The sequence below is a fragment of the Neoarius graeffei genome, chromosome 18 (genome assembly GCF_027579695.1).
Source record: "Neoarius graeffei isolate fNeoGra1 chromosome 18, fNeoGra1.pri, whole genome shotgun sequence".
Classification (NCBI taxonomy): domain Eukaryota; kingdom Metazoa; phylum Chordata; class Actinopteri; order Siluriformes; family Ariidae; genus Neoarius; species Neoarius graeffei.
Window position 1 is genome coordinate 69,487,610 of NC_083586.1, and position 16,608 is coordinate 69,504,217.

The 16,608-nt window shown below is 43.5% G+C and overlaps 2 protein-coding genes and 1 pseudogene across 5 annotated transcripts in view; 2 read left to right on the plus strand and 1 right to left on the minus strand.

Moving 5' to 3' along the window:
• The window catches only part of LOC132866537 (transmembrane channel-like protein 7), a 34,576-nt gene extending 23,501 nt beyond the window's left edge, over positions 1–11,075 (plus strand). For 2 of the 3 annotated variants that reach the window (XM_060899366.1, XM_060899367.1), the window contains 5 exons: positions 6,846–7,029; positions 7,169–7,299; positions 7,970–8,125; positions 9,794–9,872; positions 10,046–11,075. In XM_060899366.1, coding sequence (XP_060755349.1) covers positions 6,846–7,029; positions 7,169–7,299; positions 7,970–8,125; positions 9,794–9,872; positions 10,046–10,177 — 682 coding nt within the window. In that variant the 3' untranslated portion in view covers positions 10,178–11,075. The remainder of the gene's footprint in view (positions 1–6,845; positions 7,030–7,168; positions 7,300–7,969; positions 8,126–9,793; positions 9,873–10,045) is intronic. The other variant, XM_060899368.1, reaches the window with a different exon arrangement.
• Positions 11,076–11,599: 524 nt separating this feature from the next.
• On the minus strand, positions 11,600–11,718 carry LOC132866906 (U2 spliceosomal RNA; annotated as a pseudogene).
• A 2,249-nt stretch (positions 11,719–13,967) lies between these two features.
• zbtb45 (zinc finger and BTB domain containing 45) overlaps positions 13,968–16,608 on the plus strand; it is a 43,017-nt gene continuing 40,376 nt past the window's right edge. Inside the window, exon 1 of one of the 2 annotated variants that reach the window (XM_060899370.1) lies at positions 13,968–14,348. The gene's annotated coding sequence lies outside the window, so the exon portion shown is untranslated. The remainder of the gene's footprint in view (positions 14,349–16,608) is intronic. The other variant, XM_060899369.1, reaches the window with a different exon arrangement.

The following is a 16,608-nucleotide window of genomic DNA, read 5'->3' on the forward strand; positions in this document are numbered from 1 at the left end:
ACAACCAAAAACAAACTGTCTGTGACACAAATTTCACTCAAACCCTCACAATGTATGTAAAATAACATCACACGTAATATGTCAAAGTTACAAACTTAAATCATGTTTTACTATAAAGAAATTTTAAAATATAACGTGGAGTGCTTTATACAGTGAACCTACCCGATGCAGTGCAAGGCTTTTCTGATCAGGTATGGCAAGCGCTCCGGGACAACCCAGCAGACCTGCAGTACACCTTACCTCCAAAGGAGGCTCCAAATCTCCAATACAGCATTAGGCTGCTCAATTAATGGCGAAAATCACATACGAACACTATTATAGATTTTTAACTCTGTTACACTTGCATGCTTGAGCTTTGCAACGTTGAAGGCCGGTCTCACGAGTTTTGACTTCCTGTGATGTATTGGGACGATGTGCAGTGTGAAAATGGATCTGATCAGATGATGTTCGGTCCAACACTCAGCTCCTCGCATAGCCCTGGTGATCATGACATCACAAATGTCCCTCCTGTGACAGATGACATAATCAATTAGGTGCCACTGCTTGGATCTGGCATGCATCCATGTCACCTTGTACTTATCGGCTTGTCTGAAGTGTGTTGGTGATCGTCAGGTCATTTTCTGCACACAAACTCAACAGCAACAAGCCAATGGTGTTCATTTTTCCAATGCCATGGTGTCCCAGAACCCCTTTTCAATTCCTGAAGTCATTGCCGACTCTGGCATTGAAATCAGCTAGCAGGAGAAGCTGGTCATCAGCGGGGGTGGCTTTTGCCAGTTGATCCAGGTTGCTGTAGAAGCTGTCCTTCGCTTCATCACTGCTCGTCAGCATGGGTGCATAGGCACTGATGACTGTGACGTGGCAATGAGGGTTCAGGGGGAAGTGGAGCTTGATCAGTCGCTCACTGATGCAAGTGGGAAGGTCTGGTACAACCCCAATTCAAAAAAAGTTGGGACAAAGTACAAATTGTAAATAAAAACGGAATGCAATAATTTACAAATCTCAAAGACTGATACTGTATTCACAATAGAACATAGACAACATATCAAATGTCAAAAGTGAGACATTTTGAAATTTCATGCCAAATATTGGCTCATTTGAAATTTTATGACAGCAACACATCTCAAAAAAGTTGGGACAGGGGCAATAAGAGGCTGGAAAAGTTAAAGGTACAAAAAAGGAACAGCTGGAGGACCAAATTGCAACTCATTAGGTCAATTGGCAATAGGTCATTAACATGACTGGGGTATAAAAAGAGCATCTTGGAGTGGCAGCGGCTCTCAGAAGTAAAGATGGGAAGAGGATCACCAATCCCCCTAATTCTGCGCCGACAAATAGTGGAGCAATATCAGAAAGGAGTTTGACAGTGTAAAATTGCAAAGAGTTTGAACATATCATCATCTACAGTGCATAATATCATCAAAAGATTCAGAGAATCTGGAAGAATCTCTGTGCGTAAGGGTCAAGGCCGGAAAACCATACTGGGTGCCCGTGATCTTCGGGCCCTTAGACGGCACTGCATCACATCCAGGCATGCTTCTGTATTGGAAATCACAAAATGGGCTCAGGAATATTTCCAGAGAACATTATCTGTGAACACAATTCACCGTGCCGTCCGCCGTTGCCAGCTAAAACTCTATAGTTCAAAGAAGAAGCCGTATCTAAACATGATCCAGAAGCGCAGACGTCTTCTCTGGGCCAAGGCTCATTTAAAATGGACTGTGGCAAAGTGGAAAACTGTTCTGTGGTCAGACGAATCAAAATGTGAAGTTCTTTATGGAAATCAGGGACGCCGTGTCATTCGGACTAAAGAGGAGAAGGACGACCCAAGTTATCAGCGCTCAGTTCAGAAGCCTGGATCTCTGATGGTATGGGGTTGCATTAGTGTGTGTGGCATGGGCAGCTTACACATCTGGAAAGACACCATCAATGCTGAAAGGTATATCCAGGTTCTAGAGCAACATATGCTCCCATCCAGACGACGTCTCTTTCAGGGAAGTCCTTGCATTTTCCAACATGACAATGCCAAACCACATACTGCATCAATTACAGCATCATGGCTGCGTAGAAGAAGGGTCCGGGTACTGAACTGGCCAGCCTGCAGTCCAGATCTTTCACCCATAGAAAACATTTGGCGCATCATAAAACGGAAGATACGACAAAAAAGACCTAAGACAGTTGAGCAACTAGAATCCTACATTAGACAAGAATGGGTTAACATTCCTATCCCTAAACTTGAGCAATTTGTCTCCTCAGTCCCCAGACGTTTACAGATTGTTGTAAAGAGAAAAGGGGATGTCTCATAGTGGTAAACATGGCCTTGTCCCAACTTTTTTGAGATGTGTTGTTGTCATGAAATTTAAAATCACCTAATTTTTCTCTTTAAATGATACATTTTCTCAGTTTAAACATTTGATATGTCATCTATGTTCTGAATAAAATATGGAATTTTGAAACTTCCACATCATTGCATTCCATTTTTATTTACAATTTGTACTTTGTCCCAACTTTTTTGGAATCAGGGTTGTAGTTGTTGCAGAAGACTTGTCCTGATGGCGAGTTCTGAAGTGCTTTCTTGATGTGATTTCACTTGGGAGGATGTCAGTGGGAATAATCTAGCCTTCTTGGATAGTGATGTACACATTAGACAAGACAGAAGCCTTCGCATCGAGGTCTACCGGAAACCCCCCCACACACAGACCAGTACCTTCTCTTCGACTCACACCACCCACTGGAACACAAATTGGGGGTCATTAAGACCTCGCAACACAGGGCTCAGAACATTCCTACAAGCGTAGAGGGAAAAGAGAAGGAGCAAAATTACATCAAGAAAACACTTCAGAACTGCGGGTATCCCCACTGGGCTTTCTTCAAGAGCAGAAAAAGGAACATGATGGACAAGGAAGATAACAGGAACAAATGCAAGAACATTGTCATTCCTTACATTTCTGGTCTATCTGAGAAACTCAGGAGGATCGTCTACAAACACATTACGGTACATTTCAGACCCAGCAACACCCTGAAGCAGAAACTGGTCCACCCTAAGGACAGAATACCCAGACACAAACAGGACAACGCAGTGTATGCAATTCAGTGCAGTGAGGAATGCACGGACTTGTATATTGGGGAAACAAAACAACCGCTTCACAGGCGCATGGCTCAACACAGGAGAGCCAGCTCCTCAGGCCAGGACTCTGCTGTCTATCTTCATCTTAACAACAAAGGACACTCATTTCAGGATTGCAACGTACGCATTTTAGCCAGAGAGGATCGTTGGTATGAGCGAGGAGTTAAAGAAGCCATTTTCGTCAACCTGGAATGGCCATCACTGAACAGAGGTGGTGGTCTAAGACACCATTTATCAGCCACCTACAATGCAGTCCTTGGCACACTTCCCAGACAACTGAATGCACACCAAAGCCCAGCTCTTTTCAGTGACACATGCCCCTTTTCCACCAAAGCAGTTCCAGGGCTGGTTCGGGGCCAGTGCTTAGTTTGGAACCGGGTTTTCTGTTTCCACTGACAAAGAACTGGCTCTGGGGCCAGAAAAAACAGTTCCAGGCTAGCACCAACTCTCTGCTGGGCCAGAGGAAAGAACCGCTTACGTCAGCGGGGGGGCGGAGTTGTTAAGACCAACAACAATAACAAGACCGCAAGAGATCGCCATTTTTAAGTGACGAGAAGCCACAGCTGTACAAACGCTTAGTCATCCATTATTATTGTTGTTGCTGCTGCTTCTTCCGTGTTGTTTTTGCTTCGATATTCGCGCCAAGGTTTATGCAAACGTAGCGACGTAACTGACGTGTACAGCAATGTAATGACGTATACAACAACGTAACTGATGTATACAGCGACGTAATGACGTGGCTTCCCTTAGCACCGCGAGCGATGGAAAAGCAAACTGGTTCTCAGCTGGCTCGCAAGTTGAACAAGTTGTGCACCAGCACTGGCCCCGAACCAGCCCTGGAACTGATTTGGTGGAAAAGAGGCATCACAGGAGGACAGAGAGAACCAACAACCCACTGATCACCCCAACGACTCTCGAGGCCGTTCACACCCAGCGCCCAGTGACCCACACCAACAGGATGACTCAACGACACCTTAGGATTGCTTTTCATCCATGAGAGGGTAAATACCTGATGCTCCCTACTAGTCAGACAGAACTGAAGAAGCCTTTCGGATGAGAGGTGAAACATCTTCAAGAATCTTCAAGCAAGTCCAGTTGCTCTCTTTTACCACCCACAGTGTGCATAAGTATTCACCCCTTTTCGTATGAAACCCCTCAATAAGATCTGGTCCAACCAGTTCACTTCATAAGTCACATAATTAGTTGATTTAAGATGTACCTGTGTGCAATCAAAGTGTCACATGATCTGTCACATGATGTCTGTATAAATCAACCTGTTCTGGAAGGACCCTGACTCTGCAACACTACTAAGCAAGCAACATGAAAACCAAGGAGCCTTCAAACAGGTCAGTGACAAAGTTGTGGAGAAGTATAGATCAGGGTTGGGATATATATCCCAAACTTTGAATATCCCAGGGAGTACCATTAAATCCATTATAGCAAAAATGGAAAGAACATGTCACCACTACAAACCTGATGAGAAGGCCCCGCCCACCTAAACTCAGACTGGGCAAGGAGGGCATTAATCAGAGATGCAAGAGACCAAAGATAACACTGAAGGAGCTACAAAGATCCACAGTGGAGATGGGAGTATCTGTCCATAGGACCACTTTAAGCCATACACTCCACAGAGTGGGGCTTTATGGAAGAGTGGCCAGAAAAAAGCCATTGCTTAAGAAAACGCGTTTGGAGTTTGCCCAACAGCATGTGGCAGACTCCCCAAACACACGGAAGATGATTCTCTGGTCAAATGAGACTAAAATTGATATTTTTGGCCATTGTGGGAAATGCCATGTGTGGCGGAAACCCAACACCCTGAGAACACCATTCCTACAGTGAAGCATGGTGGTGGCAGCATCATGCTGTGGGGATGTTTTTCATCTGCAGGGACAGGAAAGCTGGTCAGGACTGAAAGAAAGATGGGATGGCACTAAATACAGGGCAATTCTGGAGGAAAACTTGTTTGAGTCAGCCAGAGGTTTGAGACTGGGATGAGGGTTCACATTCCAGCAGGACAATGACCCTAAACATACTGCTAAAGCTACACTGGAGTGGTTTAAAGGGGAACATTTAAATGTCTTGGAATGGCCTAATCACAGCCCAGATCTCAATCCAATTGAGAATCTGTGGCATAATTTAGATTAGATTCACTTTATTGATCCCACATCAGGGAAATTCACGTGTTACAGTAGTAAGAAAATGTCATACAGATAACAAAATAAAACTGAAATAAAAATTAGACAAACGAATGATTAAATACAGAGGGCTATTTGCATTATCTACCATGAAAAAGTACAACTTGAAGATTGCTGTACACCAACGCAACCCATCTAACTTGAAGGAGTTGGAGCAGTTTTGCCTTGAGGAATGAACAAAAGTCCCAGTAGCTAGATGTGCTAAGCTAATTGAGACTTACCCCAAGAGACTTGCAGCTGTAACTGCAGCAAAAGGTGGCTTTACAAAGTATGGGCTTTTGGAGGATGAATACCTATGCACACTCCAGATTTGTGTTTTTTCTTTTTTGGGTTTGTTTTTTTTGTCTTAATTATTGTTTATGTCACAATAAAACAGCAATTTGCACCTTTTTAAAGTGGTAGGCATATTGTGTAAATGAAATGATATGTTTGGTATTTGATTGATTGATTGATTGATTGATTGATTATTTTGAACAATAAAGAAGAAAGAAATAAAAATTTAAATAAAAAATGCAATAATCAAAACATCGTCATAAACAAACAGAATAGCGTAGCCACAAGGCAGTAACATAATAATGTTCAGAAAGGATTAGGAAGAAGTAATAACTTATCCAATCCTAACCCTCTATACCACCGCTAATCAAATGTCACTTTCCGCCATAATAAACTATATATACAAAAGAAAACAAAAGCAACAAACAAAAAAGGAAACGTACCAACATACCGACATGGTATAATATCGACCAAATCAAATCATATATACAGATACTTATGTTATGCATATATACACACATACAATACATATATACAGTACATACATATACACATACCTATAGCTATACACTAAATACAAGAAGACCAGTCACAGACTTGCTCTCAATTTCATCATCACCTATATAGTCTGCCTGTCCTCATTCTCATATATTTTTATTAACATGTTTTTATATAATTTTTTAAACAGTTTTATTTGAATTACTGAGTGGGTTTGTCTGTTTTCAAACACAATAGTGACTCTGTTACTCTTCAGTATGAAGAATCATTCTAAATCACTGTGACTCTTATGCATGACAAATAGTAAGGAATTTAATTTTAGTAATGAATCAATGTTATTTGGTCATATGAATCACTGAGTCAGCTTTTCTCTGTGAGCAGAATATGGTGAAACATATCATATTAACGAATCCTACACAAGTCAGATTCAATTAGATGACTCACTGAGTTGACTCTTCTGTGTATTAACTATTCATGACTCTATTCATCTCTCTCTTTTTGATGAATCACTGAATCAGTTGAATGATGAACCATAATGACTCAATCATAATTTATACAGAATTGTAATGAGCCACAGGAATGGATCAGTGTTTGGTTATATAAATCAGAGTCGACTCCAGTCACAGTGAATCTGTTACTCTTCTGTATGAAGAATCGTATCATATCAGTGTTGATCTTTTTAATCATGTGAGTTGACTGTGAAGTGCAGTACTGACGTGTGTGTGTGTGTGTGTGTGTGTGTGTGTGTTGAGGATCCTGGTGAATCACTGTGACTGGGGTTTGGTAAAGTGGTTGGGTCAGCAGGAATTCTCCATCCCTCAGAATGTTCTGGAGATTGTCTATGGGCAAACCATCTGCTGGATCGGCACGTTCTACTGCCCCCTGATGCCTGCCATCAACACTATCAAGTACTTCTTTGTCTTCTACATCAAGAAGGTCAGAAACTTGTTGAAGGAGTGACCAGCCACACCCTTTATTCAGACTGATTTGAATAATTAAAGGCGTGAATGCACAGGTGGTTTTGAATTTGAGTTGGTGTATCAGTGAGTGCTGTAATGAGGATGTTGTGGTGCAGGTGACTCTGGTGAATAACTGTCGTCCTGCATCTCGTCCGTTCCGTGCCAGCAGCTCCAACTTCTTCTTCCTGGCGGTGCTGCTGATTGGATTAGCACTTGCTACAGTTCCTGTTACAGTCAGCATCGCACAGTGAGACACACACACAAAGGAATTGCCATAGTACAATGAATGCTTTACTGTTCTATATGAGAAGAATCATCATGAATCAAGTCTATTGTATTTGATAGGATTGTAGTGATTTGGGTGGCACGGTGGTGTAGTGGTTAGCGCTGTCGCCTCACAGCAAGAAGGTCCGGGTTCGAGCCCCGTGGCCGGCGAGGGCCTTTCTGTGTGGAGTTTGCATGTTCTCCCCGTGTCCGCGTGGGTTTCCTCCGGGTGCTCCGGTTTCCCCCACAGTCCAAAGACATGCAGGTTAGGTTAACTGGTGACTCTAAATTGAGCGTAGGTGTGAATGTGAGTGTGAATGGTTGTCTGTGTCTATGTGTCAGCCCTGCGATGACCTGGTGACTTGTCCAGGGTGAACCCCGCCTTTCGCCCGTAGTCAGCTGGGATAGGCTCCAGCTCGCCCGCGACCCTGTAGAACAGGATAAGCGGTTACAGATAATGGATGTTGTGACTTGTGTTTTTGTTTGGTGATATCAATTACTGAGTTAACTCCTTTTTAAAAAAAGAATTGCAGTCCATTAGAAGAATGAATCGGTGTTTTGGTTAGATGAATCAGTGACTTGACTCTTATAGTGACCTGTCTCTCTTCTATCGGAAGAATCACATTAATGAAGCTGTGTTTGATATGACTCAGGATCCATAGCTCAGGGGCGTGTGGAGCATTTATGAATTACACCACATCGTGGGAGGTCGTACCTCGCTCAGTGTCTCAGCTGCCCTCAAAACTGCAGGCTGTCTTCACTGCACTCTCCTCAGAGGCCTGCGCGGTGTCCCTCTTCGTCATCACCTGGTGACCACACACACACTTTTATATTTATATATACGCTACCGTTCAAAAGTTTGGGGTCACCCAGACAATTTTGTGTGTTCCATGAAAAGTGACACTTTTATTTACCACCATAAGTTGTAAAATGAATAGAAAATATAGTCGAGACATTTTTCTGGCCATTTTGAGCATTTAATCGACCCCACAAATGTGATGCTCCAGAAACTCAATCTGCTCAAAGGAAGGTCAGTTTTATAGCTTCTCTAAAGAGCTCAACTGTTTTCAGCTGTGCTAACATGATTGTACAAGGGTTTTCTAATCATCCATTAGCCTTCTGAGGCAATGAGCAAACACATTGTACCATTAGAACACTGGAGTGAGAGTTGCTGGAAATGGGCCTCTATACACCTATGGAGATATTGCACCAAAAACCAGACATTTGCAGCTAGAAGAGTCATTTAGCATATTAGGAATGTATAGAGTGTATTTCTGATTAGTTTAAAGTGATCTGCATTGAAAAGAACAGTGCTTTTCTTTCAAAAATAAGGACATTTCAAAGTGACCCCAAACTTTTGAACGGTAGTGTGTATGTGAGATATATATATATATATATATATATATATATATATATATATATATATATGAATGAAGTGGTGAATGCATATATCACGATTGAGTGAAGTTAACAAGTGAAAATATTTTTCAAAATGAGAAGATAAACTTCATATCTTCAAGCCAGTGTGTGATTTTTCTTTTTATTATTTCAACACATTCACAAACAAAGTCCCAAAATTTATCCCCAACAATTGATTAATTTACTCATGAGTGACAGAGATTTATATTATATTTTGGTTCTCCATGTCCTGGATAGAGCTCAGGTGAAAAATGAGTGGCATATTTCTCATTAAAACACTTGTCTATATAATAAATAAATACAACATGTGTGTAATGTGAGATATATATATATATATATATATATATATATATATATATATATATATATATATATAACACACACACGTACGTGTTTGGGGACACTACTTCAGTGTTATTTCTTTATTTTTATTAATTAAGTCGCTTCCTGTATTAAAGTAATGATGGATGTTGTTTTTTCTTTACTTAGTTGTTCGGTTCTTGACATGGATTACTGCAGTTGTGGATGGAATAGGGTTGTTTACTGTTTTGATCTGAAACGCATTAAGAAGGAAAGAAATTCCACTAATTACCTGTACAGCACTTTGTGACTCTTGTGTGTGAAAAGTACTTTATAAATAGACTTTACTGACTTATGTAACTTTTGACGAGACACCTGTTAATTGAAAAGTATTCCAGGTGATGCCCTCATGAAGCTGGTTAAGAGAATGCCAATAGTGTACAAAGCATCAAGGGAAACGCTGGATGCACTGAAGAAAATAAAATCAGATTTTTAATTTGTGTGTGTTTATTTTTTTTTTAAACACATAATTCCACATATGTTCCAGATGTTATTTTATAGTGTTTGATGTCTTCAGTTTTGCTCTACAGTGTAGAGAATAGTCACAATACAGAAACGCCTGTGAATGAGTAGAGTAGGGGTGTACAAACTTTTGACTCATACTGTACGTGTGCACGTTTTTAAAATGCAAAGCAGGTTAACATTAATTCACTGTGCTTTCGTGTGTGTGTGTGTGTGTGTGTGTGTGTGTGTTGCAGTTTGGCAATGTTCTATGTGATTGCGTTAGCTGGAGCTCATAAACGTGTCATCAATCAACTGAGAGAGCAGCTGGCCATGGTGAGACACACACACACACACACACACACACACACACACACACACACACACACACACACACAGAGGCATCATGTGTCAATGTCAATCCTTTGTTATCATAATTTTGTTGTGTTACTGATGTCATCACTTTAATGTACATCTCTCTCTCTGTCGGTTTCTCTTTCTCTCTCTAGGAGGGGAAAGATAAGCGATTTCTGATTCAGAAATTGCTTCAGGCTCAGTCTAATCCCCGTTGCCGTGGGAACCAGAAGCCCAGCAGCTCCAGTGTGTATATGATTTCTCCGCCCACTGAGACACATGCGTAATATATTTTCCTCTCGTTGGCTTGGTGCATAACGAGCTGTCCTGTGATTGGGTCTGGGGTCTGTGGTCTCTTCTTATGAGACCAGCTCATAACCAACTGTCTGATTTGGTTCAGTCCAGAACAAGACTCTCACCACTAAACAAGCTGGACTCTTATTGGCTGAAGCATTAATGTTTGTTTTTGATTGGACCGATCCATGACCATCCCTGTTCTGATTCGCTGTAATGATTTAATCAGGAGTTCTCGTTAGTCATATTAATGTGGAGCTCTTGACTGTCTTTGACAAAATCACAACCTAATGAGCTTTCATCTGATTAGTTATACAGTCACAGAGACTCTCTGATTGGTTAAACTGTTACATGGTGTCTCTTCATTGGGTAGACTGTGTATTTTGTGTGTGTGTGTGTGTGTGTGTGTGTTACACTTTTGTATCGTGGGGTTTTAAAAAAATTTTTTTTTATATACATATTTCACTCGTGCTCAGACAGTGTAGGGAATTAAACAAATGCATTAATCTTGTTTTTTCAGTGGGCGGCACGGTGGTGTAGTGGTTAGCACTGTCGCCTCACAGCAAGAAGGTTCTGGGTTCGAGCCCCGTGGCCGGCGAGGACTTTTCTGTGTGGAGTTTGCATGTTCTCCCCGTGTCTGCGTGGGTTTCCTCCGGGTGCTCCGGTTTCCCCCACAGTCCAAAGACATGCAGTTAGGTTAACGTGGGCCTTGGGCTGAGGTGCCCTTGAGCGAGGTACTGAACCCCTGACTGCTCCCCGGGCGCTCTGGTGTGGCTGCCCACTGCTCTGGGTGTGTGTGTGTGCGTTCACTGCTTCAGATGGGTTAAATGTAGAGGATGAATTTCACTGTGTTTGAAGTGTGCACGTGACAAATAAAGGTTTCTTTTTCTTCGTCTTGTTTGTGTGTATTTTCTTTACGCTTCTAGGAATAGGTGACTTTCAGTGACTGGACAAATGTGTTTTAAAGAGAGCGGGTAAAGATAAAAACGAAATAAAACATACCAGTGGTTTAAGTTTCTATGAGCTGCTCATACAGACACAAGTGTGTGTGTGTGTGTGTGTGTTTTTTATGACTTGGAAGAAACCTTTATTCGTGACGTGCACAGTGAAATTCATCCTCTGCATTTAACCCATCTGAAGCAGTGAACACATGCGCGCACACACACCCAGAGCAGTGGGCAGCCACACCAGAGCACCCGGGGAGCAGTCAGGGGTTCGGTACCTCGCTCAAGGGCACCTCAGCCCAAGGCCGCCCCACGTTAACCTAACTGCATGTCTTTGGACTGTGGAGGAAACTGGAGCACCCGGAGGAAACCCACGCAGACACGGGGAGAACATGCAAACTCCACACAGAAAGGCCCTCGCCGGCCGCTGGGTTCGAACCTGGAACCTTCTTGCTGTGAGGCGACTGTGCGAACCACTACACCACCATGCCACCATTTAATATATGGTCCCCGGGTAGGGGACGTATCAGATATTAAACTGATAAGAACAGATACTACACTTGATCTTATCCAAAAGGCCGAGAAGTGACTTGAACGTTGCTGTAAGGCTGAGTGTGTGATGAGTGAGTTGTTGTTGGTGTAAAGGTGATTTATTTGTAGCAGTAAACTTTTATAAAACACAAGAGTCCAGGTTGGTTTATTAGTCAGGGTGGTTCCCCCCCCCCCCCCCCCCCCCCCCAGTGTGGTTCTGTTTCACTGAATAAAATCTTCACTGTGTAAAATCACATGTTCACTATGCGGTGTGTTTTATTGGCTGAGCAGAACTGATGTTTTATAATGATGTAATTAACCCGGTTATCATAACTAGTATTCTTTCCACATGACACTGTTTTAATGTCCACTAAAAGTAAGTGTTCAAATGTTTAAGCCACGCCCTTTCCTAATAGGTGTGTAAAATGTGGCAGAAAACTATCCAGTCTGCATGCGCACAGACAGTAGAAGAGCTCATACGACTTTAACATACGGTTCCAGTCAAAAGTTTGGGCACACCTCCTCAGTAGTAGGTTGTTCTATATTTTGACTATTTTCGACTTTGTACTTTTAAAGTAGCCTCCATGCTGTGGAATTCTCTCCCTCAGGGCCTTCATGGTTGTTCATCTCTCCCCAAATTCAAAACTCAACTTAAATTTTCTCTCTCTCTCTCTACTCTTCCTCCTCTCCTGGGCACTGACTGTTCTTTCTTTTTCTGTGCATTGAGCTCTTCTGCTGTCTTTATGCTCGTGTTAACTGTGGCTTTGTTGTGTTAATTTTTCTGTCTCTCATCTGTTTATTTCTTCTTTTGGTGGATTTGTTCATCTTTCTGTTTTGTCCTTTGGTCGTTCCATTATTCTGTAAAGTGTCCTTGGGTTGGTGAAAGGCACTATATAAATTATACTTGTTAGTGAAGATATCAGCGACGCTGTCATAGAACGCTACCTTTGCTGCGCCTCAGTCCATGAAATTTCCACCCTGCTCGATCTGCCCCGGGCAACTATAAGTGCTATTATTATGAAACGAAAGTGTCTGAAAGCAACAACAGCTCAACTACAAAGTGATGGACATCTCACAGAGCGAGGCTGCTGAGTGCTGAACCTTGTAGTAAAAATGGCCGATCCTCTGTTGCATCCCTCATTACAGATCTCTAAACGGACTCTGGAAGCAACATCAGCACGAGAGCAACTGCACACAAGCTTAAGATCACTATGTGTAATGCCAGGTGTGGGCCGGAGTGGTGAAAAGCACTGACACTGGACTCTGGAGCAGTGGACATGTCTTTTTTTCTGAAGAGATGAATCACACTTCATCATCTGGCAGTTTGATGGCTGTATCTGGGTTTGGTGAATGCTCGGAGAACGCTACCTATAGGAACGCAAAGTAGCAACAGTAAAGGTTGTGGAGGAGGGATGATGGTCTGGGGTTATCTTCAGGGTTTGGGCTCATTACTTCCAGTGAAGGGGAATGTTAATGCTGCAGCACACAGACATTTTACACAACTGTATTTTTCCAGCTTTGGACAACAGCTTGGGGAAGAACTTTTCCTGTTCCAGCATGATGATGCTCCTGTACACAAACTGAGCTCCATGAAGACATAGTGTGTGAAGGCTGGAGTGAAGAACTTGAGCATCCTGCACAGAGCCCTGACTGAACTCAACCCCACTGAACACCTTTGGGATGAACTGGAGCCTCAACATCCCAACATCAGCGTCTGATCTCACTAATGAACACAAATCCTCACGGCCATGCCCAGAAATCTAGTGGAAAGCCTTCCCAGAAGAGTGGCGCTCATGACCACAGCAGTGGAAGGCCGCTCCATATTAAAGCCCATGGTTTTTGAACTGCGCTGTCCAACAACAATGATGTAACTTTTTGAACTCTGAATACGAGTCTCAGTGTGTACGATGTTACTTTTGGGTGGAGCTTAGTGTGTAATATATTTTTTAAACATAGCTGGAAAGGACATGCCAAAAAGTGGGCGGGACTAGATTCATGTGGAATAATATGCGTAGTGTGCTCTGATTGGCTCCAGAAGCCAATTATAATGATAAATACGATTATAAATATAATTGTTAGTGTCCCCTATAACTGTGCACATGATCATATACACATTAAGAGAAAGTATTCACTCTGCCTTTATCTCTCTCTCACACACACACACACACACACACACGAGTACATTTGCACACGTTAAAAATATATCCGTGCAGTTATATAAAGTCGGATAGGTGTGTGTTGAAAAAAGGGGCGGGGATTGAGGACTTTTATTTTGCCTCTCGGTGTGTTGAGGTTGTGGATGTTTTCCCCTCTCGGGTTGCCGTAGTTTCCGCTGCAGCTGTGTGTCAGCGCTCAATAAAGACAGGAATTAGGAGGAGAAATAAGAAATAATCTCATTAATAAACACCGCGTTAATGTATAATGCGCGTGAGTAAAGAGGATCAGCGCAGTGTCAGTGTGTAAAGAGTGTGTGTGTGTGTGTAGTGAGTGAGTGAGTGTGTGTGTGTGTGTGTGTGTGTAGAAGCTGACAGGCCGTTGAGGAGCATTAACACTGACAACGGAATCATCACTGAACACCTCCAGGTTCCTCTGAGGAGAGGTCAGAGGTCAGAGCCTTTACCTGTGTGTGTGTGGACTTGCTACATATTGAAGACCGGAAAACGTTTTTATTTATTTTTTAACCAGCAGAGTAAGGACATTTTTGTCTGGTGCTCACTTTTTTAAAGGGCTGTTTGAGGATTAAGGCACAGTGTTAGGGTTCAGGGTTAGAATGAGGTTTAGGGTTGGGTAAGGGGTGGGGTTAGGCATTTAGTTGTGATGGTTTGGGTAAGGGGTGGGGTTAAGGTTCGGGGAAGAGGTGGGGTTAGGCATTAAATTGTGATGGTTCGCGTAAGGGGTGGGGTTAAAGTTCTGGGAAGAGGTGGGGTTAGGCATTTAGTTGTGATGGTTTGGGTAAGGGGTGGGGTTAAGGTTCAGGGAAGAGGTGGGGTTAGGCATTAAGTTGTGATGGTTCAGGTAAGGGGTAGGGTTTGGGTAAGGGGTGGGGTTAAGGTTCGGGGAAGAGGTGGGGTTAGGCATTTAGTTGTGATGGTTTGGGTAAGGGGTGGGGTTAAGGTTCAGGGAAGAGGTGGGGTTAGGCATTTAGTTGTGATGGTTCAGGTAAGGGCTAGGGTTTGGGTAAGGGGTGGGGTTAAGGTTCAGGGAAGAGGTGGGGTTAGGCATTTAGTTTTGATGGCTCAGGTAAGGGGTGGGGTTAAGGGGTGGGGTTAAGGTTTGGGTAAGGGGTGAGGTTAAGGTTCAGGGAAGAGGTGGGGTTAGGCATTTAGTTGTGATGGTTTGGGTAAGGGGTGGGGTTAAGGTTTGGGTAAGGGGTGGGGTTTGGGTAAGGGGTGGGGTTAAGGTTCAGGGAAGAGGTGGGGTTAGGCATTTAGTTGTGATGGTTTGGGTAAGGGGTCGGGTTAAGGTTCAGGTAAAGGGTGAGGTTAAGGTTCAGGGAAGAAGTGGGGTTAGGCATTTAGTTGTGATGGTTCGGGTAAGGGGTCAGGTTAAGGTTCAGGTAAAGGGTGAGGTTAAGGTTCAGGGAAGAGGTGTGGTTAGGCATTTAGTTGTGATGGTTCGGGTAAGGGGTGGGGTTAAGGTTCAGGGAAGAGGTGGGGTTAGGCATTTAGTTGTGATGGTTTGGGTAAGGGGTGGGGTTAAGGTTCAGGGAAGAAGTGGGGTTAGGTATTTAGTTGTGATGGTTCAGGTAAGGGGTAGGGTTAAGGTTCAGGTAAAGGGTGAGGTCAAGGTTCAGGGAAGAGGTGGGGTTAGGCATTTAGTTGTGATGGTTCAGGTAAGGGGTAGGGTTTGGGTAAGGGGTGGGGTAAAGGTTCGGGGAAGAGGTGGGGTTAGGCATTTAGTTGTGATGGTTTGGGTAAGGGGTGGGGTTAAGGTTCAGGTAAGGGGTGAGGTTAAGGTTCAGGGAAGAGGTGGGGTTAGGCATTTAGTTGTGATGGTTTGGGTAAAGGGTGAGGTTAAGGTTCAGGGAAGAGGTGGGGTTAGGCATTTAGTTGTGATGGTTTGGGTAAGGGGTGAGGTTAAGGTTCAGGGAAGAGGTGGGGTTAGGCATTTAGTTGTGATGGTTTGGGTAAGGGGTGGGGTTAAGGTTCAGGGAAGAGGTGGGGTTAGGCATTTAGTTGTGATGGTTTGGGTAAGGGGTGGGGTTAAGGTTCAGGGAAGAGGTGGGGTTAGGCATTTAGTTGTGATGGTTTGGGTAAGGGGTGAGGTTAAGGTTCAGGGGAAGAGGTGGCGTTAGGCATTTAGTTGTGATGGTTCTGGGAAGGGGCAGGGTTTTGGTAAGGGGTGGGGTTAAGGTTCGGGTGAGATTAAGGTTCAGGGAAGAGGTGGGTTTAGGCATTTAGTTGTGATGGTTTGGGTAAGGGGTGGGGTTAAGGTTCAGGTAAAGGGTGAGGTTAAGGTTCAGGGAAGAGGTGGGGTTAAAATTCAGGTAAGGGGTGGGGTTAAGGTTCAGGGAAGAGGTGGGTTTAGGCATTTAGTTGTGATGGTTTGGGTAAGGGGTGGGGTTAAGGTTCAGGTAAAGGGTGAGGTTAAGGTTCAGGGAAGAGGTGGGGTTAAAGTTCAGGTAAGGGGTGTGGTTAAGGTTCAGGGAAAAGGTGGGGTTAGGCATTTAGTTGTGATGGTTTGGGTAAGGGGTGGGGTTTGAGTAAGGGGTGGGGTTAAGGTTCAGGGAAGAGGTGGGTTTAGGCATTTAGTTGTGATGGTTTGGGTAAGGGGTAGGGTTCGGGTAAGGGGTGGGGTTAAGGTTCAGGTAAGGGGTAGGGTTCGGGTAAGGGGTGGGGTTAAGGTTCAGGATAAGAGGTGGGGTTAGGCATTTAGTTGTGATGGTTCAGGTAAGGGGTAGGGTTTGGGTAAGGGGTGGGGTTAAGGTTCAGGGAAGAGGTTGGATTAGG